The 27,643-nt window shown below is 35.7% G+C and overlaps 2 protein-coding genes across 9 annotated transcripts in view; one reads left to right on the forward strand and one right to left on the reverse strand.

Moving 5' to 3' along the window:
• Positions 1–2,382, reverse strand: part of NDC80 (NDC80 kinetochore complex component) — a 41,808-nt gene extending 39,426 nt beyond the window's left edge. The window contains exons 1-2 of the mRNA XM_046670995.1: positions 2,282–2,382; positions 1,216–1,331 (exon numbers count right to left, since the gene is read on the reverse strand). Coding sequence (XP_046526951.1) covers positions 1,216–1,322 — 107 coding nt within the window. The 5' untranslated portion in view covers positions 1,323–1,331; positions 2,282–2,382. The remainder of the gene's footprint in view (positions 1–1,215; positions 1,332–2,281) is intronic.
• A 113-nt stretch (positions 2,383–2,495) lies between these two features.
• The window catches only part of METTL4 (methyltransferase 4, N6-adenosine), a 54,613-nt gene continuing 29,465 nt past the window's right edge, over positions 2,496–27,643 (forward strand). For 3 of the 8 annotated variants that reach the window (XR_006890212.1, XM_046672453.1, XM_046672460.1), the window contains exons 1-8: positions 2,496–2,757; positions 4,422–4,821; positions 6,763–6,825; positions 14,468–14,834; positions 16,858–16,927; positions 23,916–24,090; positions 26,541–26,647; positions 27,033–27,124. Coding sequence is in view for 7 of the 8 variants with exons in the window: in XM_046672453.1 (XP_046528409.1) it covers positions 4,429–4,821; positions 6,763–6,825; positions 14,468–14,834; positions 16,858–16,927; positions 23,916–24,090; positions 26,541–26,647; positions 27,033–27,124 (1,267 nt within the window). In the remaining variant the exon portion in view is untranslated. Of the gene's footprint in view, positions 2,816–4,071; positions 4,149–4,421; positions 4,822–6,762; positions 6,826–14,467; positions 14,839–16,857; positions 16,928–23,915; positions 24,091–26,540; positions 26,648–27,032; positions 27,125–27,643 lie in introns of those variants that run through there. The other 5 variants (XM_046672454.1, XM_046672456.1, XM_046672459.1 and 2 more) reach the window with 5 other exon arrangements.

The following is a 27,643-nucleotide window of genomic DNA, read 5'->3' on the forward strand; positions in this document are numbered from 1 at the left end:
GAAATCAGAAAAAAACCAATCCACATTATCACTTCAATTATCTTAATACGCACATTTATAGATAACTTTAAAGAAAAATTTAAAAATAGATATTTTCAATCCTTGGATGATAGCTACCTTTAAAATTTTTCCTTTTAAGATTTTTTATTTTTTCCTTTTTCTCCCCAAAGCCCCCCGGTACATAGTTGTGTATTCTTCGTTGTGGGTTCTTCTAGTTGTGGCATGTGGGACGCTGCCTCAGCGTGGTCTGATGAGCAGTGCCATGTCCACGCCCAGGATTCGAACTAACGAAACACTGGGCCGCCTGCTGCGGAGTGCGCGAACTTAACCACTCGGCCACGGGGCCAGCCCCTAAGATTTTTCCTTTTAAGGCGTACTCTTTATCAGAATGCAGCTACACTTAAGAACGTACATTATCTAAGTTACAGACCAAAAACATTGACAACGGCAGCCTTCTAGCTTCTAATACAATTCAAGGCATAAATCTTTTGGTGTATGTAATGTGCAACAGTACAAAACATTTCTCTGATTTCAAAGAAAAAATACATAAATATTTCAATTTTCTACAAGTAGCAGAGGTTCATTCACGTAAACCTAAGTAATTTAAGAACAGTTAGCAAGTAACTTGTACTGTGATATTACAGAAGGATTGACATGTAACAGTGGTTTACAAACAGCCTTCTCTTAATCGGAAGAAAATCACTTATAGGGAAAAACTAGTTTATGACAGCGAGTGCTTCTGGACACCTTTTTCCAGTGAATCTTGAGGAAATAGTTTGGAGAAGTGGTGTTCTGTAGTCTGCTACTAAACTGCAGCTTATCATCAGAGCAAATTAATACCCTTGAATGAGAACTTTGCTAGTTGGATACACCTCAGTAAATTGAAAGTTATAACACAGAGCCTGCTCAAACAAGCAGCTCTGGAATAAAAATAAAACAAATGAAAAAGGAGGAAAGTAAGAAGGAAAAAATGCTGAAGGGGAATTAACTGTCCTTTTAGGGGTTGCCTGGTAAAGGACGTGGCTTTGTGAATTTAAGGAACAAATGAGATAAAACATAATGCCTAGTAACACGCCCACTTTTAGCCTTCACTGACTTCAAATTAGGTAGCACTGGGAACAGAAAAGATTTATCATGACATTACTCCTACTACATCTTTGTATTAATACCTTTACAGATTTCTTTGCCCAAGACGATAACGCATAAGGTACTTACGTTTGAGGGGTATGGAGGCCTAGGCCTTGTTTACTGAAGTCCTGGGATCTTAAATCCTGCATAGAGAGGCGGCCAGCACCACCGGTGGAAACTGAACTGCGCTTCATGCTTATGATCTGCATTCATGAATTCAGTATTAAAAAATCTTTCCAGACATAGATGGTACGTTAAGCACCAACTATTATCTTTATCCTCAAAAAGAAAGGCAGCCAAGTTTCATCGTTTCTTCAAGATAATCTTTCCCAGGTTATCTTTACTTGTTCATGAAGGCGACATCTTCATTTGCAAGGAATATCTATTTAACTTCATTTAATGTAGTGGTCTACAGACTGTTTCCACTTTCTCAGACCACCTTCACATCTCATTCCCTTCACATCAACTGAAATCCCTGCCTCCTAGGATACTCACGATTGACAAATCTATTGACCATATCTCACTTCTGCAGTATGAGACACTATACATCCAGCTTTCTCAGGTCCTGCCCTGGCTTCCAGGAAAGTGGACATTTGTGGTTATCCTTTTCCTTCCCCGGGCTCTCCTCTGTATTCTAAACTTATTACACTCTTTCCTCCTTGGTTTGGCCACCTATTTCTTCTCCTTCAATATTCGCTTCTGCATCTATCCAACTTTTCCACTCTCACCTATATGTCCACTCCCAATCTCCAGTTCAAAGGTGTTTTAAGATGAAGACTTCCAGGTGTACTCCTCAGGCGGCCACTAGGATGTTACACTAGTACCTCCAAGGCAACACACCGGAACAGTTCCTCACCGTGCCCTTCCTCTCCCTGCTCCCACCAATTCTTCCCCCTTTTCTCTCTCCAGTCTCTCTTCTCACCAGTGTCCCCCTAGGCTCTCTCCTTCTCCCTTGGGAAATCACTGCCAGTAGAAATTTATCGACCTCTGGGAAACTAGCGCCTCGCACAGATTCGGCCCCCAGAGGCCTCTCCCAACAGCGGACAATAAAACGTCGTCTCTCTGGGCCCCTAATTCTAAGTCGCTGGAGCCATCGCGTCCTCCCTCCAGAACAGTACTGCTGGAACAAAATTAACCCAAAGTCATTAGTCACCTTTCTTCCAGTTTCCTGACACGACCCAGGGACCGAATTTCTGTAAACCGTGCAACTGCGTGCAAGACAGCACAACAGCCGCCAAAACACCAACTCCTTCCTCCGCCCGCCCGCGCCGTTCGAATTTTAAAATCTCCGCCGACGCTGACGTCATTACGCACGTGTGCGCGCGTGCGCAACTCTTATGCGCCGCTCCTCGTCGCCGGAACTCTGCGTATTGGTCGCGCCCTGCCACCTTGCCGGCCCGCTGGCTTCTCCTGGTCAGTGTAAGCGTCCCCTGAGAAGTCTGGTATGACCGCTAATGCTAGCTCTGAAGACCCCAGGGCTCTACGTCGCTGAGGAGCGGGCAGAGCGCTCCAAATCGCTCTGGGAACGCTTTTTCCGTACAGCAACATGGCCGCGCCCATTGGCTATTAGAAAAGGGGAAATTTTTTTCCTTTGCCCTGAAAGGATCGTCTTTCATGACCATTTTGTAGGTGGGTGCTTGTTTTCATGATGCAGATCTGGGAAGGCGGCGTGCACTTTTCTGACAAGGTAGGAGGTAGTGAGCGGCAAGGTAGAAATGTGACTGCCGAGTGTGGGCGCAGTTGTAGAGTGCCGTCGGCTTCGGGGATCGCGCCGTGGTGGCAGCCGCCAGGATTCGGGCTCGGAATTTGCTCGCTAGGGTTTCAAGGTCCTCTAGTGGTGGCCCGCGAGAAGCTGGGTGGAATCCAAGTGGGTAGGCGTGGGATGGGTGTGGTGCAGAGAAGCAGGAGAGAGTAGAGGCGCACTAAGCACAGTAGTTTACTTTGCTAGAAGAGGACTCCCTTCCCTGAGTTTGAACTCAGAGACAAGCACTGCCCAATATACCCGGAGAGTGGTCGGGGTGGGAGAAGAGCCGAGAGCCAAAGTCTGGGTGCCTGGGTTCTTGTGGCAGTTGTGCCATTAACTAGAATTGTGAGTTTGAGCACGGCGCCTTTCCTGAGTTTCAGCCTTCTCTTCTAAATTTCTAGCTCTTGCTAATTACAGGACCTCCTTGTTCCAAGTGGTGACTCTGAAGGGAGGACCAGTACCGGGATTACCACCACCTAGAGCTTTTATTTGAGCAGTTGCTATGTGTCAGGCACTGTGCACAACACTTCATGTAGCTTATCTCATTTAATTCTCTAAACTGCCCTGTGAGATGTCAGAAAAAATGGTGAAATTGAGGTTCCGTGACATCAAATAACTTGTCCATGGTCGTACTGCTAATACATGGAGTTAGAAATTTGAATGTAAACGCTACTGTTATTAACTGTGCTATTAACCGCTTCTGTATATCTTCCTCTGTCCTCCTCTTAAGTTCTCCTCTACACTGGATTTAGTAAGCACTATCCAGAACTGAAAACTATCTTTTGAAAAAAGATAAAGTTTTGAAAAACCTAGTTGCTGGAGGAGGACTGCTCAGTTACAGATTTGGAGTCTTTGCCATTTTGCTACTTTAGTGCTTCTGATGTGCTCTTAAAATTGTGTTTTACTCTGCCTAGACCAATCTTCCTTTTTACCCTTTTAGCACTCCTTTAGTAGCAGTGGTTGAGTAGGGCAATGATACTGGAAAATGGGCTGACTCACTAATGGCAAATATAGTTTGAAAAAACAAGGGCCAACATGCTAACAACTCTTGAAATTCTGTGACCCTGTCTAGGTTTATTTCATTAAAAATGTTGCATTCACATAGGTAATATAGTATTCTTTGCTTTGACAGGACACTCTCACCTTTTAATGATTCGTAGACTTCCTGACTAGGAGGATGTGGACCTAGTGGCTAGATCCAAGGACCAAGCAGGAGGTTATGTGGAGGGCCCAGGAAGATAGGAAGATCAAATTGGGATTCCAGAAATAAGATCAGGTTTTCACCCTCTTTTGCCAAGTTGGCTGAAAATTTTGAATTATCAACCTTGAAATTAAAAGTTTATATTAAAACAGTGCAATTTTCCTTAAGTCATGAATGTTAAATTCTCTTCTGTGTTCGTATCAAGTTTATATACTTGTATATCAAATATGCCTCTCTATATGAAGTATATTTTTATTGAAATATAGGATATTTAAGAACATAGCCTGGAAAGTTGGGTTTTACTTCTAGTCCTTAATTCCCAGAGGTTTTTATTTTTTTTTTTTTAAGGAAGAGAATGTCTGTGGTTCACCAGCTGTCACCAGGATGGTTACTGGATCATCTTTCTTTCATTAACAAGATAAACTATCACCTTCACCAGCAACATAAACCCTGTTGCAGTAAAAATGAGCCCACTTTTGTCCATTTTGATTCTCTTCAAATGGATTCTGTGTCCTCTTTTGGAACCTCTGCTACATTTATTGCTTCTGACTCTACCACTAAGCCAGACAATGATGCTGGAGGAAATTGTGAAATGTTCGTACAAAAATACGTTTTTCGACCGGAACTGTTTGATGTCACCAAACCTTATATAACTCCAGCTATTCACAAAGAATGCCAACAAAGGAATGAAAAGGAAGATCTAATGAATGATGTTAAAAAAGAAAACTTCATTTCTACTATTGGAAAGGTAGGAAGTTTTAAGAAATTTTTATTTTTCTACAGAACACAAAAGGAATTTATTATTCCAATATCTCAAATATCTTGTGATTTACTTAGTATAAAGACTAATCAGTAAAGCATCAGAAGGCTTTAGCATATCCAGTGTAATTTTTAACTCTTTCCTAACATTCTACCATTCTTAGAAGACCATATTTGGGTATTTCAAAAGTAAGCAAATTTGGCTCAAAAGTAAATGCTTTGTAAATTAAGCAAACAAACAAAACTAAACAACAACTAAAAACCCTTCTGCTTAGGCATTTGTAGTAATTGCATGTTTTTACACTTATTTTTGTTCAAAAATATGCTGCTTTCTCTGCAAAATTCTAATGCAGTTTATAGATTTTTGGTAGATTTTTAGAGACCTGTCTCCTGGGATAAGGTCATGTAATAAAAGTTTGGAATAAGGGTAATATTTTTGAAAAGTTTCTTGTGATAAAAGTAGAAAGCTAGTATGGAAAATGTATATGTTCTTAAAGTATATATGTTTTTATGTACACTGGTGCAGTCTTTTAGTAAAATTTTAAGAATACCCTACAGGATCAAATTAATTATGCTTTAAAAATTTTTTATGTCTTTGAAGAGTTCAGAGGTGATTATACAAAGTCCATTTCAGATAGATTATGTAAACGTTTTCTTTGTTAACAGGAATAGGCATAACATTCCCATTAGAGATAGGAATAACATTCATTACTCACCCAACAAATATTTGAGATCTTTGTATGCTGTTGTACATACGGGGATGAAACGAGATAAACACAATCTCTGCCCTCGTGGGTCTTATAAATGAGTGGGGAATAAAGATATTAAATAAGAAAGCATGTTGAGAATTAGAATAAGGGAAGTATTTGAGATAATTTATTACATTGTTATAGGTACCTGAAGTAGCACTTTTACTATTCTTGTGAATTCCTCTTTTTTTTTTCTTTTCAACAAATATCGTCTGCTATGTGTCAGGCATAGAAAAGAAAATGTATAGTGTTTCTGAGATCTCAGTAAAATGGTGTATAGATAATTTATCATTATTATTACTAATTCAGACAAATAGTAACAAGCATTTGTAAAGGACTTTGCAGTTTACTGAGTATGGATATTTTTAAATGTTTAGACTCTTATGTTGGGTTAGTTTCTCATTTTAATATGTAAAAATATAGATGAGCATATGTAAGGAATGTTATCTTGACAAAGCTTACCTTATTTCTGATATACTTAAGCAAGTCATACAATTCGCTTCAACCTTAAGTTCATTCATTTAGTCAGCCAACAAACATTTATTGTTAGCTGCTGGGAGTTTGCCACTGTGTAAGCACGGGTTTCAGCAATAAAAGGTACAAAGTCCCTGCTCTATTTTGCACTCTCTTTCATGTTCTTTTCTTTGGAGTTGTTAGATATAGAACTGTGTTAATATATCTGATTTGTACCTCAGAACAATCATAAAGAGCTATTCAAAGTGCATTGGGATTATTTTTTTGGTGCTCATATATGGAGATCTTCTCTCCTTAGAATTGAAGAAAGTTGAGAATAGTTGTACCATATATATCAACTGATACATGACACTGGTAACTGTTTAGTATAGTGTCAGTTTCCTTATGTTCCATGGATATCAGTGCTACATTTTATCATATGGTACTGGTTCTTATTAATAGCAAATAAGGCTGAGGTGACCTTTTATCACCCATTAAGTTTGTGGTAATAATAATAAAAAAATAATTATTATTATTTGGGAAAGTGTACCTCTTTAGTGCATACCCTTTGCACTGATTTTGACCTCAATAGTTGGTTATCACCTCTTAATGACTGAGATACACAATATGGAAAATGTGATAAAGAAAAAAGAAATACTAATGTATTTCAAAATATCAATATTGTGATAGATGGCAACATAATTTTCTCCCTGTAATTTATTCTTTAGAAACGTAAAAGATGTGTTGTTTTCAATCAAGGTGAATTGGATGCTATGGAGTACCATACAAAGGTAGGGTGTAAAATGTTCTTTGATGACTTTGGAAGATTAATGCGAAGTAGTATGAACGGACAACATAAATAGGATCTTCTCAAAAATTAAGCAATTATTTTGATCAAGGTTAGAATCTAATAGTGGAGTGATTTATTGTTACTTTTATAGTAATGAACAGTTCAAATGAGTTTTTATTAAACCTTTGTATACTTCTGTTAGTTTTACATATTTAACATAAGTAAACTTATGCTATACTGGTTAAGTTTAGAAATTTTGTAAGTTTTAAAGCCTACTGTCTATAGACAAAACAACATATTAAGATAGTGGCAGAAGAAAGCATGAATAATGTGAAGGATATATTTCTAGAAGGTAAAGATAAATGAGATCTAGGAGTTAAAGAAATGAAGGGAAACAGAGGTTTCACAAATTTTAAGCTTAACTCTTTAAGGAATACCTTTGATTGATATGGAAAAATTGGGATTGGAATTTGGCTTAGGAAGCATGATAAGTTTAGATGTGTTGAATTAATGTGATGGTAGGACATTGGATTTTTTTCTCTCTTTTTTGTGGTAAAATATACATGACATAAAACTTAACATTTTAAAATGTACAATTCAGTGGCATTAAGTACGTTCACAACATTGTGCCATCATCACCACTGTCTGTCTCCAGAACTTTCTCATCAACCTAAATAGAATTTGTACCCATTAAACGATAACTCCCCATTTCCCTCTTCCCTCAGCCCCTGGTAACCACTATTCTACTTTCTGTCTTTATGAATTTGCCTATTTTATGTATCTCATGTAAGTGGAATCATACAGTATTTATCCTTTTGTATCTGATTTATTTCATTGAGCGTAATGTCTTCAAGGTTCATCCATGCATCAGAATTTCATTCTTTTTTAAGGTTGAACAATATTTCATTGTATGTATATACCACATTTTGTTTATCCGTTCATTTGTTCAAGGACATTTGAGTTCTTTCCACCTTTTGGCCTTTTTGAATAATGTTACTATGAATATTGGTGTACAATACCTATTTGAGTCTCAGCTTTCAGTTCTTTTGGGTATATACCCAGCTGTGCACTTGCTGGATCACATAGTAACTGTATGTTTGACTTTTTGAAGGACTGCCAGACTGCTTTCTACAGCAGTTGCTTTCCCATTCTGCATTCCCATCAGCAAAGCACAAGGGTTCCCGTTTCTGCACGCTTTCACCAGTACTTGTTATTTTCTATTCTTTTAAATTTTTATAATAGCCTTTCTGATGGGTATGAAGTGGTATTTCATTGTGATTTTCATTAATACATTGGATTTTAAATGTATTGAAGATAGCGGAATACAAAAATGCTACCTTCATTACCAAAAGTCTACTCTATTTTGTTAATTTGCCTATTTCCTGGGAATGCCAATTACAAGATTAAACTGCAGAAATATGTAAAAATCCGGGGTCTGATATTGTATAAGAAAGATTAATAATTTTACTTTTAGATGTTAAATGAAATTAGAGAATAGAATTTCTTGAATTCATGTATATGCAGATTGCTAAATATTTGTGACTGTTAATGATAACTATAAATTATGAAACGTATGCTGCAGAATGGAATCAAACTCTTAAAAAGTCAAAGAACAGAAGACATGCAAAATCTACTTTAAGAGCTTTTTTAGCTTCAGTAATGAATTTGAATAAATATACGGCCATTTTATTATCAATTAACAATTTTGTAGAAATTTGAATCTATTTGCTGTAATGTAATGTACAGGAATGAACTGTTAAAAAAGTTGGCATGAGGACTGTTAATAGCCAAGATATAGAGGTGACTTTAAAAACATATTAAGGAAAAGCCTGGAGTAGAATTTGCCTTATTATTTTCTGAATCTATCTATCTGTGCCCCTCCCTTCCTTATTTTCTAGTTCATTTATCCATTTATCCATTCTCTCACTCATTAATTAAATTAATTCAGTTTACTTATAGATATTCACTGAATAACAACTGTATATGAGACGCCGTGTCAGCCCTAGGACTTCAGTAGAGTTTAGGACAGAGTCCTTCTATCCCAGAACTTCTTATGTTCTTGAGGGACACAATTAAACTAAACTACTATATAGTATAAAAAGCTCTGTCATAGGAGAATTCTAGGATACTATGAGGGCACGTAGAATGGCTGTCCAACCCAGACTTGAGGACAGGGTGTCAAGGAAAGCTTTATGGAGGCAGGGATTTTGTTTAAGCTGAGTCTTTACAGTAGGTATTAATCATATGAAGAGTATTCCAGGCTTAGAGAGTAATAGCATTTGCTAAACTTCGGAAACAAGATGGAATAAGACTTGTTCAAGGAAGTGAAAAAGGTTCACGTTGACCAGATTGGAATGTGAAGCAAAGAGTGGTTAGAAATGAAACTGGGGAGATAAGAAGTAGCAGATCATGTAGGGTTTCATTTTAAGACTTTTAGACGTAATTCCGAGGGTATTGGGAAGCTATTGAAAGCAGGTGACATGATCAGGTTTGTGTTTAATTTGTTTAATATTAATCTTATTTATTTTTGGATAGATAGTACATTCATATAGTAAGGTTCAAAATGTACGAAAAGTATACAGTGAAAAGTCTTCCTCTAATCCTGTCGTCCAGTCACCTGCTTCCTCCTCTCAGTGCAGCTGTTCATATATGAAACACAATATGTACACATACTCCCCTTCCCCTTGTTGTTTAGATGGTAGCGTACTACACACACTTTTGCACCTTGCTTTTTCCCCTTCACTTAAGCGTACTTTACACATTGTTTTATATCTCATTGTCTTTCGTACTTTCATTTACTTAGTTTTTAATTGCTAACATTTGGATATATTATGCACATGCCATTTTCCACATGTATGTGTGTATCTGCAGGATAAATGTCAAGAAGTTGAGTTGCTGGGTTAGAGGGTTTGAAAATTTTGGCAGATATTGCCAGATGGCTATGATAGAGGTTGTATCATTTTATTAGCGCACTGGAAATGTGTAATTTTGCCTGTTTTCCCACATCCTTACCATCATAGTGTGTTATCGTTGTTTTTGATCTTTGCCAATCTGATAGATAAAAAATAGTATTTCAGTATGGTTTTAATTTGCATTTCCCTTATTATGAGTGTAGTTGAGCATTTTTACATATGTTTAGTAACCATTTGTATTTTTTTAAGTGAACTATTTGTTTCTTTTGCATACTTAAAAAAATTGGGCTTTTCTTTTTCTTATTAATTTATGGGAGCTCTTTGTATGTTAGGGAAGTTAGCTCTTTGTCTCTGACATGAATTCCAAATATATTTTTACTAGTGTGTCATTTTAATTTTAATTATGATGTTTTTTGTTTGTTTTTTGCCACACACACAGCATTCATCTTTTTCTTTTATGACTTTTGGATTTTTGAGTTGTAATTAGAAAAGTATTCCTTCACCAAGGCTTTGAAAGAATTTTCCCATGTTTTCTTCTAGAACATTTATGTTTTTCACATTTATATACTTGATCCATTTAGATTTTGTTCTGGTATAAAGTGTGAAGTATGGATCCAACTTTTTTTTTTCTTCCTGGATGACTACCCATTTATCCCACTATCATTTATTGAGTTTTTCCCTGCTTATTTGAGATGCTAGATATACTTAATTTGCATATGTATTTGAGTTTATTTCTGGACTTTAAGTCTTACTTAATTTAAATATATTTGTCCATGTGCCAGTCTCTTGAGATTTTATAATATGAATATGTTTTGATATTTGGTAGTGTTCATCCCTCTCCCTCCCGTTCTCTCCTCATTGCTCCTCTTTTACAGAGTGTTCCTGTTTTTTGTTGTTGTTTATTTTCCCATATGAATTTTAAGATTAATTTTAATGTCTGGTTAGAAAAAATATCGGTTGGAATTTTTATGGCATCAGGCTAAATTTATAAATTAAATTAGTGGATTATTGACATCTTGAAGATGTTGATGACCCTGCCCTAAAGCATGAACATGGCTTTCCATTTGTTTAAGCTTCTGTAGTCATTCTGTAAAATTTTCTTTATAAAGGCCTTGCAAATTTCTTGTTAAGTTTCAGTAGTTTTTTTGAATCTCTTGGGTTTTTCTGGAAATAGTAAGAGTTTCACTTATACCTTTCCAATTATTATATCTCTAATCTCAATCATCCTCAAATAGAGGAGGATTGGCAAAAGGTGTTAGCTCAGAGTCAATCTTCCTCACCAAAAAATAAACAAATACATATAAATAAAAATGTAAAAAAAGAAGATATCCATATATTGTCCCTGAGCTAACATCTGTGCCAGTCTCTCTCTATTTTGTATGTGGGTTGCTGCCACAGTATGTCTTGGTGAGTGGTGTCGGCCTATGCCTGAGATCTGAACCCACAAACCCCGGGCTGCCGAATTAGAGTGTGCCAAACTTAACCACTGTGCCACTGAGCTGGCCCTATGGATATATTCTTGTTATTAATTTCTAACTTAAATCCATTGGGGTATAAGCATGTACTCTGATGATTTCAGTCCTTTTACATTTATTGAGCCTTGTTTTATGGTCCAGCATATGAGTTATCTTTGTGACTGTACCATGTGCTATTTTTGTGTATTCTTTTCAAATATATATTTTATAATTGTTGGATGCAGTGTTCTATGACTGTTAGAAAGATCAAGTTGGTTTGTAATATTGTTCAGAACTTCTCTGTCTTCAGAGATTTTTTTGGTTTAAATGGTCTGTCAATTGCTGAGTAGATTTTTTAGGTGAGTTTAGAGTAGTGTTTAGTCAAGGGCTAATTATTCCATTTTACTGATGCAAGATCTGTCTGATCTACCCAATACTCCTGTCATGAACTGTTATAGGTCTGAAATGTTATCCTATCTGGAGGCTAACAAATTAGTGAGTTTAGACCTAAGATTTTATTAAAATAGATTTAGATCTAAGATTTTATTAAATAAGGATTTTATTGCTCCCAGAATAGGAAGCATGTGCTCTGTGTTTAGAGACTTCCCTTGTATCTCAGGTCCCATGGGGATGATGCCAAGCAGCTTCGTTGGATGCTGTACATGCAGTAGATTTGATTCATAGCTAACAAAGCCCAAGCTTAGGGAACCCCCAATCTTTTAAATGGGTTGCAAACAAACCTGTCCAACTTTTTGCCCCAGAGAGAGCCTTTATTAACCTGGACAGCAAACAAATCTGCCCTCTGCCTTGGAGGGAGATGCTCTCTCCATCTTCCAAGCTGTACAAATATCCTTGAAAATTTATTCTGGATCAAAAGCTGTCAGTGCTTCTGTTCGCACAGAGAGACCCATGGTGAATTGTCTCCCAATTGCCCTGTGAATCATGAGGTTTTCCAGTCTGAGTGTTAGAAACAGGCACTATTCTTGGCCTTGTGGGAGCTCCAGGCACTGCTGCTTCTAGTCCTTCTGTGTGGTCCTTTTCCTGGCCTTGGTTAATTCCCTCACACACTCAAGCAGATCGGTACTTAGGGGAATTTCTTCAGTGTGACTATCTGCAGATCTACAGGATTCTCTCTCTGTATAGCGGTTTCCTCTCTGGTACTCTGTCCTGTACACTCTTTCTTCGTCTCCTCCCCATATTCTCAGCTTTGTCTCCTCAACCCTGGACTTCTTCCAGGCTCTGCCCAGATTCTTCCTTCCTGTGGCCTGGAAACTCTCCAGACAATGGGCTGGGGCAATCATAGGGCTTACCTGAGATTTCTTTCACTGTCCTTTGTTGCCAAATGTCCAGTGTCTTGAAAGCTGTCGTTGTTCTTGTTCCATCTTGGTTGGAAGTGGAAGTCTCTGATGCTTTGAACATTTTCTCTTTATCGTTTATTTTCAGCAATTTGATTATGATGCTTCTTAGTGTAGTTTTCTCCTCCTCCTCCTCTGTTTATTGAGCTTGGATCTATAAATTTGTAGTCTTGAGCAAATGTGGAAAATTTCAGCCATTACCTCCTCAAATATTTTTTCTTTCCCATTCATCTTGGATACTTTTATTGCATTGTTCTCAGGTACACTAATCTTTTCTTCTTCATTGTCTCCTGTTAATCCAGTCTAATGTATTTTTCACTTCAGCGTTGTAGTTTCCATCTCTAGAAGTTTGATTTGGTCTTTTTTCTATAGTTTCCATGTCTCTTCTTAACATGCTCGTTTTTTTCTTTGCACTTTTGAAACTATGAATATGGTTATAATAAGTGCCTTAATATCCTTTTCTACTTTTTTCCCCTAATCTTTTAAAATGGGCTACAAATAAACCTATCCAGTCTTTTGTACCAATTGTATCATCTGTGTCATTCCCGTGTGTTTCTATTGAGTGATTTTTCTTCTTATAATATGTTGCGTTTTCCTGCTTCTCTATAGTCCTGGTAATTTTTTATTTTTTGTAAGACATTTTAATTTTAGCTTGTTAGGTACTAGATATATTCATGTTCCTATAAATATTCTTGGGCTTTGTTCTTGGACAGTTACTTTGAAACTGGTTGATCCTTTTGAGATTTCCTTTAAGATTTTGAGACTTTCTTTAAGATTTTTTAGTTTGGACCAGAGCAGATTTTAGAGCTATTTTCTTCCTCCACTACTGAGGCAGTACCCTTCCGAGTATTCCACTGATGCCCTGTAAAGTATGAGATTTTCCATTATGGCTGGAGGGAGCAGTAACTGTTCCCGGCCCTGTGTGAGCATTGCAAATTGTGCTCTCTGATCATTTCATCTATTTATTTCCCTGATCTTGGGTAGTTTCACTACATGATGAAAGACTTGAGTGGACCTTCTGCAGCTCTTAAGACCTCTGTCTCTGAGCAGCTGTCTCCTCTCTGGTATCCTGCCCTGCAAACTCTAGCTACCTTGGCCTTTCCAGACTTTCCAGCTCCATCTCCTCAACTCAGAGAGACTGTTGGACTCTGAATGGGTCCCTTCCTTGTGCTGCTGCCTGGAAATTTTGTGAGGGCAGTAAGCTGGAGCAATCATTTGTTTCTCCTTTTGTAGGGACCACTGTTCTGCACTGCTTGACATCCATCTAAGGTCTGAAAGCCTTTTTAAAAAATACATTTTGTACGTTTAAAAAATTTGTACATTTTAAAAACGTAATTTTAGATGAAACGTTAAATCTGATCCCTGGTACTCCATCTTGTCCAAAAGCGGAACTTGGCTTTTAATTTTATAATTATTGTAGTTGTATTTTTGCAAAACTTGGTTTATATTGCTCTTTTAGTTTAGTTGCTCTTTTCTTTTTTTACAATTCAAGCTATGTTTCATTAAATCAAACGTAAGTTTATTTGAAAATTAAATCACTAGAAAAATGTAAGATTAAATGTTGTGATTTAAACTTAATTCTCTATAGATTAGAAATTCTCTTTTCTTCTAGAAACTTTTGTATTATCAAATTCATTTTATAGATTTTTAAGGATACCTTTTCTTATATAAATTGTTTGGTTATTTAATTGTAAGTGAATTTGCGAGGTTTTTTCATTCTACAATTAGGAAACAGCAGTTCAAAGGCATACTCACACATTCTTTTCTTTTCATTGTAGTGTAAAATTATTTTAGTGTGAGCATTAAGAATGTTGATTTCAATCCATAAATTCAAATATTCAAGCACAGTAGGAATTTCATTATTTAGAAAATTATTTTAATGTCAGTGACCATTTAATGTATTTAAAATTTTTTTCTTACAGATCAGGGGGCTGATTTTGGATGGTTCTTCACAGTTAATCCGAGAAGGTCTTAAAAGTGGCTTTCTTCATCCTCTTCTTGAAAAACAGGACAAGTGTAGTGAGCCCATGACTTTACCACTTGATACGTGCAATTTGGCAGAATTATGTGAAATGGCAAAGCATTTGCCTTCTCTGAATGAAGTAGAACTTCAGACGTTACAATTGATGGAAGATGATATGGTTACAGAGCAGGATTTATTTTCACGGGTTGTTGAAAACAACTCAAGCTTTACAAAAATGATTACTTTAATGGGACAGAAATACCTGCTGCCACCACAAAGCAGTTTTCTTTTGTCTGACATTTCTTGTATGCACCCACTTCTGAACTGTAAGTAATTATTATGTTTATTATTAGAAAAAGTAATTTTTCTGTGGCCTCAAAAGTCAAGAGCTAGTCTGAACATTGAATGAGGGTCAGCATTTTATGAAGATACGGTAAATACTTAATTTTCTCTGTGTAATTTTTCTTTTAAATTCAATTTTAAGTACTGACTTTTGATTTAAAAAAATTTTTAAATTCTTATTATGAACAAAGGGTCAAAAACTAGTCCCCAGGAAAGCAAATACAGTTACTGCTTGTACCCAGAAATTCAGGATACAATTGGATTTGACCAAGTAACTTTATTTAACTTTTCTTTATGGTAAAGTAGAAACACTTTAGATATGAGTATTTATCCCCAAACCATTCCTAGTCTTTTAGGTTACATTTTAAGCTAATGTTCAAGTTTATTGTCTAAAATTTCTTGACATAGTTTCCTGTAGAAAGTTAAACATTTTAAATATTGAAGTCCACATTCACCCAGACCTGAATTTGAATTTAGATTCTGAAGCTTAGAACTGAGTCTTTTGGCTATTCACTCTGTAAAACTGAGCCTCAGTTTCCTAATCTATGGATATGATAATATTTGCATCTGAAGATCATTTTTAGGATTAAGTGAAATAATCTGTATCAGTTGCTTATCTCAGTGATTTGTGTTTTTAATAAATTATAACTATTATAATATTTTAAGAGGTGAGTTATGTAAGAGGTGTATTGATCAAGTTGAATTTAATCTACTATTTATTGTTATTTGGATATTTTATAGCAAAATTTTAAGTTATTAAATAACATAGCTTGTTAATGAAAAGTTCTTTTAATTGCTATCAAACTATCTTACACGTGAGTGGTTATTCATGTCACCATGTTGTAAATTCTTCAAGATAAATGACAGAATAACAAATTAATGAGAAAATATACTCTGTTTGAACATTTTTTCCATTCTTTTTGATCTTTGTTACTCTAATAGTTTAAAAAGTGTTACTTCTTTTAATTTGCATTCTTTTGGTTACTTATGAGATTGTATGTTGACAAAAATATACCTAGGTTTATAAAAGTGGGAGAAGGGATGGCTCTTCCTTACAGTAGAATTCCAATTAATAAATGTGAGTGAAATGATGGAAGTAGGAAATTTCCATTTGGCAAACACCATAGTCATTGAATATCAAAATAGTGGGTAGAAAGTTGAGAAACAGGATATCTGCAGTCTTAAAGTATTTCCCCATAAGATACTTATTTATTAAAAAGGGAAAACTGGAGAAGCTTGGCAGACAACACTTTAACCTAGTAATTAAAGGTAATATCACCAATAATGAGACATTTTGGCATCCTGTACATGTTCCTTTGATGAGGGCATAGCATTGCTTACGTAGTACTCTTGTCAAAAATAACTAACCTAAATTTAATCATGAGGAAGTACCAAATCCAAATTGAAAGACATTCTATAGAAAAACTAGCCAGTAGCCTTCAAAAGTGTCAAGGTCATAAAAGACAAAGAAAGACTGAGGAACTTTCCCAACTGGAAGAGGTTTAGGAGACATGGCAGCTAAATGCAATGTGTAATTCTGGTTTAGATCCTGGACCAGAGAAAAGGACACTAGTAGACGACTGAGAAAATTTTATTATGGTCAATGTATCAGTTATAAGATGGAAGTTATTTCAAAATAAAAAATTAAAGCAAAAAAAAAAAAACTCACCTAGGTTTGAAAGGACCATATTAATATGGTTTCCAAGACTTAAAGGGCATTTACAAATTATTGGTGTCCAGGTTGGTGAGCTGTAGTTATTTTCAGGTAGTCTTTGCAAAAATAACAATAGGTGAAATGATATTAAAATCCCAGAGGTACAGAATTATAAGGGAAATCTCTTAATTTTTTTAGGTAAATTATTCTATTTGAATAAATGTCACAGACCCTTTGGTACATTCATTATATTTGTGTCTGTAGTGAATGCACTTCAGTTTTGAAGAACATATTTAGTTTTTAAAGTGATTGCATATGGAAGATATTTTCTAAAATTGTATCTTTGATTTCAGGTAGGCAAACATATGATGTAATTGTGATAGATCCACCGTGGCAGAACAAGTCAGTTAAAAGAAGTAACAGGTAAGTGTAAATAAATTATCTATTAGATATGCTTTCTAAAAGTTATTGTCCTTTGTACATTCTAGTTACATGTGCTAAAACCATTACTTTGTGATATAGGTTATCTGAAACTACCAAAAAACTGTAGTTTTAAAATTTTAATTCCCCTAACTAGATAGTTCTCTTGAACTGGAACTATATATAGGTTATAAGAATGTCAAGCGTAATATATTTATTAATGACTAAAGTTATTGACTGAACCAGTTCAGGGATGTTTTTGAAATACCAAAGGGCAACATTTTTGCCTTCTTTGATATCAAATTCTAAAGTTTAGAAATATATGCTAAAATGTAGTTTTCCTTAATAACTGCTATGAATGAATTTGTCCAGTTCTTACTAGACTGAGCAATTCCTATTACCTTGATTTAAACTTCCTATGAAATTTCCTTCTCTCCACAATTATCTTCAGCTTTCCAATAGGATTTTTTTCTTTTAAAGGTGCAAGAATCATACGAAGAATTTATGTAGATGTTCTCTGTGTGTGTGTTTGTGCATGTGTGTAGGTATCTATAACTGCATATAATTTTTTTAAACCACTTAAAAATAAGAGAAAGTTGCTCTGAAATATTTCATTCTATATTTCCTAAAAGCAAAGATATTCTTTTACATAATCATAATGCAACTGTCAAAATAGGTAATTAAAATTGATACAATGCTCTTATTGATACAGTGTTATCTCATCTACAGACTTTATTCAGGTTTTACCAGTTGTCCCAGAAATGTCCTTTATAGCAAAATAAAATTCTGGATCATGCATTACATTCAGTTGTCATGTCTCTTTAGTATCCTTTCATCTGGAAAAGTTCCTCAGTCTTTCTTGGTGTTTCATGAAATTGACATTTTTGAAAGCAACATTAGAAAACTAATACAGTATCCATTGATGATTCTTGCCCACATCAGTTATTATTAAGGTAATTGCCAGATGGTGATTGTATAATACCATCTTTTCTTCTATACTTTTACTGTAAATAAGAGTGATGGGAATTTTTGAACCATATTTCATGGGCTTATCTGCATGTGTATGTTTTATTGACCCAGCCTTCTTCAGCTGTGAAAAATAAGTGAATGTAGAGGCAAAGAAATAAGAGGATTTGGGGGTGGGGTAGGTATGAGTGTCAAGTTAAAGGTCAGATAGATTGCAGGAATAAGAAAGAGGAGGCGAGTAGGGATAAGAATCTTGTATGGCAATTGACTGTAAATTATCTTTTCCCCTTTCATACCTATTTGTTCTTCTAAGTCCTGCTGAAATGTTACCTCTTCCATACAGCTTTTCCAGATTCCTCCAGGCAGAGGTGCTCAGTTTCTGGTGTCCTTTAGCAAATTTTAGTACTTTTTATCTGTTCTTTATGTTAGTCACAAGAGTGAGTGATCTGTCCTTTCTATGAGATTGTGAATATTAGATTGCGAGCTCCTTGAGAGAAGGATGCTACTATATGTTTTTAAAAATTGAGATAAAATTCACCATTTTATCTGACCACTTTAATGTGTACAGTTAAGTGGTTTAATGTATTCACAATGTGTGCAACCATCACTATATCTGATTCTAGAATATTTCCATCATCCCAGAAAGAATCTTCATACCTCCCAGTTCACCCCTTTGCCCATCTCCTGGCAACCACTAACCTATTTTCTGTCTCTGTAAACTTGCCCTTTGTGGACATTTCTTGTAAATAGAATTGTATAGTGTATGACGTTTGTGTCTGTCTCATTTCATTTGGCATATATTTTCATGGTTCATTCATATTGTAGCATCTATCAGTACTTCATTCCTTTATATGGCTGAATAATATTCCATTATACGGATATACCACATTTATTTATTTATTCATCAGTTGATGGATGTTTGGATTTTTTCCAATTTTTGGCCATAATGTTGCTATGAACATTTGTGCATAAACTTTCCTGTGAACATGTATATTAAAGATTTTGGCCTTGCCCAAAGAGAAGTCTGACCTTTTCCCTCAGCTTCTGGGAGGTAAGCTATGTCATACCTGATAGGATTATCCATGTTAAGTGTTCTTGGTTGGAGGAGTAGGTCAAGAGACTGGCCACACCAGAGAGACCAACCATGTGATTTAGGGTAGGGGCTTTAGGTCGCAGTGGTATTAGGTGACCTGGAGCCTGGGTTCAACCGTGTGGGCAGTTATTCACTCTATCATGCCTATATAATGTAGCTCCAGTAAAAACTCTGGACATTGAAGCTGGGATGAACTTCTCTGTTTAGCAATATGCTGTGTATTATCACACGTTGATGCCAAGAAGGTATTGCATCCTGACTCCATGAGAGAGAACAATGGAAGCTCTGTGTGTGAAAAACCCTCCCAGACTCTGCTATGACTCTCTTCCTTTGGCTGATTTTAATCTGTAACAAACTATAATAACCTTTACATAATAAACTGTAATAAACCTTCCCCTGTAATAAACTAACCGTGAATATAAGAGCTTTCAGTAAGTTCTAGTAGGCTTTCTGACAAATTATTGAACCTGAGGGTGGTTTTGCAAACTGCCCAAACTTCCAGTTGGTTGTAGAAGGGAGGGCGGTCTTGAGGGCTGTGCCTTCAAACTTTGTCGTTTGCCTAACTCCAGGCAATATGTTTTCAGTTCTCTTGGGCGTATACTTAGGAGTAGAGTTGCTGCATCACATGGTCACTCTATCTTTAAGTCTTTGAGGAACTACCAAACTGTTTCCCATCATGACTGTGGCATTTTGCATTTTACATTCCTGCCAACAGTGTATGAGCGTTCCAGTGTCTCCCCAAGCTTGCCAACACTATTTTTCTGGTTTTTTGTTTTGTTTTTTAAAATTATAGCCATCCTAGTGGGTATGAAGTAGTATCTTATGGTTTTGATTTGCATTTCTCTGATGACTAATGATATTGAGCCTCTTTTTGTGTCCTTATTGGTCATCTGTATATCTTCTTGGAGAAATGTCTCTTGAAATCTTTTGCACATTTTTAAATTGAGTTGTCTTTTTGTTGTGTTTGTAAGTGTTCTTTATATATTCTGGATACTAGAACCTTATCAGATTTATGATTTGCAAATATTTTCTGCCATTCTCTATGTTGTCTTTTTACTTTCTGTGTAGTGTTCCTGAAGCACAAAGTTTTAAATTTTGATTAATTCCAGCTTATCTGTTTTTCCTTTTGTTGCTTGTGTATTTGGTGTTCTTTTAAAGAAACCATTGCCTTAACCAAGATCCTGAAGATATAGACCTGTGTTTTCTTCTAAGACTTTTAGCTCTCACATTTAGGTGTTTGAACTATTTTGAGTTTAATTTTATATATGGTATAAAGTAGAAATACAATTTTATTCTTTTGCATTTGGAAATCCAATTGTCCAAGCATCATTTGTTCCCCATTGGTTCTCATTATTAGAGTTCAGTATTAAATTCAAAAGAATCAAAGAGGCCAGTTCTATAATATTCTTTGGTAATGTGTTCCAGTTTTCTCCAAGAATTATTTTTTAAAAAAACTAGCTTAAATTTCATTGCCTTCCTTTTATTTTAATGAAAAGTAATAGTTTTTTATATCTTATTCTTGAATAGGCTATGCAAGTTTAAAAAAGTAAACAAATGTTTGATCATAATTAGCAGCATCTTTGGGGAACAGCTTTTATAACTCTGAATAATAGAATCCTTCCTTTTATAGTATTTTATGATAGTTTTACATAGTACATTTTGAACTTTTTCTTTTTTCCCCATTTATCCTATAAGTGTATATTTATGATCTCATTGTAGTGAGTTATATTGCTTCTTTTCCTCAAATTTTGCTTTTAAAAATTCCAAATTTGAGAAAAGTTGAAAGAGCGCTACATGAATAACAAATTACCTTTCCCCTAGATTCACCAGTTATTAATATTTCACCACTTCTGCATGCATTTTCTCTCTCTCCATCTCTTGGCTTTATCTGATGTTGCAGACATCATGATTTCACCCACAGATTCTTTAACATGCATCTCTTGAAAACAAGGACATTTTCCTACAAAACTACAATACCATTATCCTCCATCGCCAAGAAGGGTACTGTTAATATTGGTAATAATATTATAAAATATACATTAATATTCAGATTTCTCCAGTTATCCTCAAACTGTTCTTTTTTTTTTATTTTTTTTATTTTTTTTAAAGATTTTATTTTTTCCTTTTTCTCCCCAAAGCCCCCCAGTACATAGTTGTATATTCTTCGTTGTGGGTCCTTCTAGTTGTGGCATATGGGACGCTGCCTCAGCGTGGTTTGATGAGCAGTGCCATGTCCGCGCCCAGGATTCGAACCAACGAAACACTGGGCCGCCTGCAGCGGAGCGCGCGAACTTAACCACTCGGCCACGGGGCCAGCCCCCTCAAACTGTTCTTTATGGCTATGTTTTTGTTTTTCAGATGCAAGATCCAGTCAAGGATCACTCATTACATTTGGTCTTTATTTTTCATTTTGTTCCTTGTAGAACGGTCTCCCAGCCTTTTTTTATCTTCTAGGACGTTGACTCATTTTTTTAAGAGTCCATGCCCCTTGTTTGTAGATTTCCCACAATTTGGATTTGTCTGATTATTTCTTCATAATTAGGTTTAAATTAAACATTTTTGGCAAGAATACTGCATAGGTGATATTGCACAGTCTCTATTGCAACAGATGCATATTTTGGAATTTGCTTAGTTGTTTCCAGGAGATTAGAAGGAGAAAATGGAATATGACTCTTTCATCCTTTCCACCCCCCAGATCAACTCAATTAATAAAATTAAAGCAATCAAGAAATCTGCAGTTATTGAAACCATCAAACTTCAAATTTTTGACCTGATGTTTTTCATACTGTGGCAAACTTATTAGTCTTTTAAAATCATCACTTTGATTATAAGAAATGCTAGTATACTGGAAGAGTACTGGTGTAGATGGCAGGAAACTTGGGTGCATGAGATCTGAATTTGTTTTACTCATTTATTTGTTTATTTGAGAAATATTTATTGATCACTTCCTGACATCATGCATTTGCCATGTGTTAGAACTGGATTCCAGTGTTTATTGCATTTGGCCATTTGGATGTCATTTACTTTTTCCAGAGCAAATATAGTAGTAGAAGCCTCATTGTAGTCAACTGAAGAATAAAATAAAGGAGAGAAAGTAGAAAGACTAAATGCATACCAATCCTTAGCTTAGCTGTAGACAGAATGAGACTGAACTGAGGGAATTTCTCTCTTCTGTTTCCCTATCCCCCTCTCTCCTTCGTTCCTCTCTCTTCTTTCTTCCATTAGAATCAGAGAGTATAAACATATTTGTAGGCTGATGGTAAGGAACTACTAGAGAGGTTGAAAATGCTGAAGGAGGGGATAATTAGCATTACAAGATATAAGAAGATGAGAATAAGATAACACAGCTGGAGGGATAAGCTTTAAATACGTGAGCCATGCCATTTTCCTTAAGAGGAAATATATAGAAATAGATAAGTAAAGGTATATAAGGAGGGAGGAAAGGGTTAGGTTGTTGAAGGAGTCTGGTGGCCTGTATTTTTACTGATTTATGAGTTAACTTCATCTGCAAAGAGTGAATTTGGGCAAGGGACTTGAAAATAGGTGAGGGTTTGTGATGTTGGCCAAGGAGAAGTAAAAGATTTGAGTAGTTCTGAGAGCCTGAGAATACATTTAATTGACCCAATTCTTCAGTTCTTCGTTTTTCCCCGCTTGATTTTTCCATCTGAAAAAGTTGTGTTGAAGTTGAATTGAATTTAAGATTGTAGATTTGAAGGAGCTGTGGGGTGAGTGTTGGGGGGGATGGGAGTTGAGGGTACTGGTGAGAGGGCAAGGAAGTGATTGGTGATTGGTATTTGTGGAGAAGAGGAGCAAGTGTGGGCAGGAAGAAACTGATAGGCTCAGTAAGGTGGATGGATAGGGCACTGGGTGCTTGGGTGAGGTCTAAGAATAGGTGGGGGATAGGAGCTTATGGCCAGAGATGTAAGTTTATGGTTTCTAAGATGGAGCAAGTGTGAATGATGACAAGGTCCAGATTATGGCCACTGTAACGGAGTTTTGAAGTGGGATGAATGCAGTTGTATTTGTTCAGGAGAAGAATAATTGAGGTGTGCACATTATATAGATTGTGCTTTCAAATTATCATAATGGCAGTAATGGCAAGGACGGCAAAGATAATAGCAAGATCTGTTTTGATGAGGTAGAAAAGTCTCAGAGCTTAAGTCCTCATTGAATATGGAAAGTGTGGAGGAAGCAGATTGCATAAGGAACACTAAGGCTAGCATAGTTGGATAGCATCTTTTTCAAAGAGGAGGAGATTTTATGCAAAGGTGGATGAGTTATATAGCCTGGCAGCAGCAGTAGAGGAGCTGGGAGGATACTGACCTCTCCTCTCTCTGGTGTGTTGGAGAAAGGGCCACATTCATTTGATTGGGTATTGTAGAGCAGGTAGTGTTCTGGCAAAATGAAATAGACTTCATGCTATTAATGGCCAGCAGGTGCAAGACTACAGAATTTTTAATTTTTTTTTTTGTAATGAAAGCATGAAGGTTTCAGAGAGCCCAGTGGAAGAAAGAAGCAGGATGACAGGCTGAGGGTTGAAAATATAACGAAATGTTGAGACAGTAGTTTCAAAACTCATGTGACTGGGTCCCTGTGTAATGTACAGGATATGGAAACAAAACAAAATTAATTTTTAATGGGAGAAAAGCATGTTGTAAATATTAGTAAAATTACTGAAATGCAATGCATCTAGAAGTGATGAAGAAATATAGCCTGACAATTTTAAACTAGTAAAAATGAAAAATGAAGTTATTTCCGACCTGCATGTAATAATGCATCCACTGGGTGTCACTGTGGCTTCATATTTACTTATACAAATAACTAGCTATAGGAGCTTTGTGTTTGTGGAGTCAGTATTATACAGCTCTTTTCCCTGCTTATTTTTCTGGTTTGCAGTGAATTTTGCTAATTTCTTTTTCTGTTTATTTTTAGGTACAGTTATTTATCACCCTTGCAGATAAAGCAAATACCTATCCCTAAACTGGCTGCTCCAAACTGTCTTGTTATTACTTGGGTGACCAATAGACAGAAGCACCTACGTTTTGTAAAGGAAGAACTTTATCCTTCTTGGTCTGTGGAGATAGTTGCTGAATGGCACTGGGTAAAAGTAAGTTCAGAAGTTAACTTATTTGTTAATATAGCGTGACATATAAGTCACGTAAAGGTAGTATCTGCTTTTTAATTCTTAACATGTCACTGCTCTACTCCTTCAACATGGTCTAATTAAAACTTTTACTTTGATGCTAAATACTTTTGTCTCCTTACTCTCAAGGCGTTTTTTACCTGTTTGTTCTGTGTCTTTTTGTAGTAGAGTCCCACACTCTTGGCCTTAGGAATCACTTAGGGAGATATCAGGATGGCATTTTAAGAAGGTCTGATGTCTGTAGTTAAAAAAACAAAAAAACTTTTGGGAATCTGTCACTAAACACAGAAATAGTCTTACCCTTCGTCTTCTTCCTCTTTACACATCCACAATTTCATTCACCCTTTGTGACTTCTTTCCTTCTTTCTCCTTTTTCTTATGTTGCTGGGGATGGGAGGGAAAACAGCAAAGTAACCCAATGTGGGAGGGGTGGGAAGATGGTGGACCAAGAACCTTTCTTACTTTAAATCTTAACTTAGGTCCTCAGTGCCTTTCGTGCTGCTGTGCCTATTTTTGAGAGAAATGATTCCAACTCTTGGATTGGTTGAATGATCTTTAGTATCTCTGCTGGCTATAAGAATACCAAAAAATATAGAAAGATGAGGCCTCAGTTCAGAGTTCATTGGACATCCTTTTAAAGATATATTGTCTACTTAGATAAATTCTGCAAAAGTCCTCCTACATTTTAAAAAGTAAGCCAGGTTATTATCAACTGAATGTTTAATATTTATATAGCTGGTATATTCATTTTAGACAGAGGAGAGTTCTATTTTTATGTGCATTGTGTGTACCTTGAAGTCTACTGGAATATCTTCTAGAAGCTGTGTACACTGTTTATTTGCCCCTGTTTCTGGAACTTGGCAAACAAACATTTACAGTTGTATCTTTGCTTTTATCATGTACTTTGGGCTTAACTTTGGTTGATTTGGTATAGGAGCATGACAGGAATAGAAAACCCCACAGTACCCTGTCTGTTATGCCAGTCCTTTTATAGTCAGAGACTGGGGCCAAAGTCAGGAAAATGTTACCTTCTGAAATCAAAACTGGTAAAATGTTATTACAGTAAAAACTGAGACCATTTATTCACTTGCAATAGTAATCAGTTCTAAGAGATGGTATGATTGACCAGAGTTTAAAACAAAAATACAATATATTATATGAAACACTTTAAGGTAATTACACAGATTGTTATAACAGAAGGAGTAATCTGCATTGAGAATAAAGGATATCCAAAGAATAAGAATTTGCCAGTGTTTATACAGCACTGCGTGGAAGAGATGCTGTCTCTCATGGGCCCTAGTGGTGATAAAAGGACTTTACTGATTTGGCTTTTTAGGTACTTGATATAGGGTAAAAAGGTCCATAGATAATAGATATGAATATTCTAACAGTTAAAATATGTATCTCCGTGGTTAATTAATGAATTTATATTGTTATTATAAATTGTGTTTTGAGTTTGATTAGCTTAGGTGAGTCTTTGAAAGTCTGAGGGTGAAATGATAAAATTCAGTTTCTGGGTTTATAATGCCAAGGGATTGGACTAAGTATTGTCTCTCTCATCAATCCTCGAGCTTCTTTCATTATTAATTTTAGTTCTGATAGTATTTAATGACACTATTTCCTATAAATAAAGGAAAATACTTTATTATAGTCTACTTGGTCACATTGCCAGTAATCAGTAAATGTTATTTGAACTTATGAATAAATGAATTAATGATGGCATGGTTTCCAGGAACAAATTTTAATGAAGAGTAGAGATTTTTGTGTGCAAGGTGATAAAATGATGTTTAAAATATTTCTTAATTCCTTATAGCTGTTCTGTCCAGTATGGTAGTCATTAGCCATATGTGGCTCTCAGTGCTTGAAATGTGACTAGTCAAAATTGAGATGTGGGGTTAAGTGTAAAATATACACTGGATTTTAAAGGCTTAGTATGAAAGAAAGAAGGTAACATATCTCAATAACTTTTTTGAATTGATACATATTGCAATGATATTTTAGATACATTAGATTAAATATATAATTGTGATTACTGTTACTGTATTTTTACTTTTTTTTAATTAAGATTATGATAGTTTACAACCTTGTGAAATTTCAGTTGTACATTATTGTTAGTCATGTTGTGGGTACATCACTTCACCCTTTGTGCCCTCCCCTCCCCTCCCCCGTCCCCTGGTAACCACCGATCAGTTCTCTGCATTTTTACTTTTTTTAATGTTGCTGTTAGAAAAATTAAATTATGTATGTGGCTTGTGTTTTGTGGCTCACATTATATTTTTATTGGACAGCACTAGCCTAGAGGTTTAATAATTTCTTTTTCTTTTGTGGAAGATGTAGTGATAGGGGAAAAAAACCCTTTCCTGGATATTTACGGATGTATGATTTGTTTTTTTTCTTTGACTCTTTCCTATCAGATCACCAATTCAGGAGAGTTTGTATTCCCATTAGATTCTCCACACAAAAAGCCTTATGAAGGTCTTATACTGGGGAGAGTTCGAGAAGAAATTGCTTTACCATTAAGGTAGGGAAGATGATTTTTCAAAATTATATAAATGTATTAATTGTTATGCTTTTAAAAATTATTGACACAATGATCATTGATTTTCTTTAATTTTTACATTTTTAAAATCTGAAAATGGCCCAAACTAGATAAGTGTGAATGTTATAGCATGTGAAATTTTTAATATTATCCTTTGTTTTATCTGTAGTTTGTCATTATTGTAGAAAAGAAAATTATTGGAAATGTCTCAATACATAAATTGTTGATTTCTATTATTGTTTCTTTCTTCAATTTATTTTAGATTCAGATACTATTTGAAATGTGAAAAAAATCAAGGCAATTGTGGCTTATATATTAAAAAATTGCCCTTTAAAATATAATTTGCTTTGTTGTTTTGTTTTAATAGGAATGCAGATGTAAAAATGCTCCCCATTCCAGATCACAAGTTAATTGTCAGTGTGCCCTGTACTCTTCACTCACATAAGCCACCACTTGCTGGTAGGTTTTTATAAAATAGAATTGTTATTACTTCTGTCAAATTGAAAAAAGGATTGAATTTAGTATTTGAATGGTCTAGAGATTTGGAAATTAAGTCAGATATGTGTTATTTTAATTAATATTTTAAAATTTTATAGCAGAATTTATGAATTTTTTTTTTTTTTGAGGAAGATTAGCCCTGAGCTAACATCTGCTGCCAATCCTCCTCTTTTTGCTGAGGAAGACTGGCCCTGAGGTAACATCCGTGCCTATCTTCCTCTGCTTTATACGTGGGATGCCTACCACAGCATGGCTTTTGCCAAGTGGTGCCATGTTCGCACCCGGGATCCGAACCGGCAAACCCTGGGCCACCGAGAAGCGGAATGTGTGAACTTAACTGCTGCACTACTGGGCTGGCCCTGAATAGTTTTTTTTTTTCTTTTTGCTGCAGAAAGATTTATTGTTTCCATTTGGTCCACAGCTTGGGAGGGGCCTCCAGGTTGGTTAACAAGCTGCCTAGTGGCTGCAGGGAGAGGCTCA

Source organism: Equus quagga, chromosome 9 (assembly GCF_021613505.1).
Source record: "Equus quagga isolate Etosha38 chromosome 9, UCLA_HA_Equagga_1.0, whole genome shotgun sequence".
Taxonomy (NCBI): Eukaryota; Metazoa; Chordata; class Mammalia; order Perissodactyla; family Equidae; genus Equus; species Equus quagga.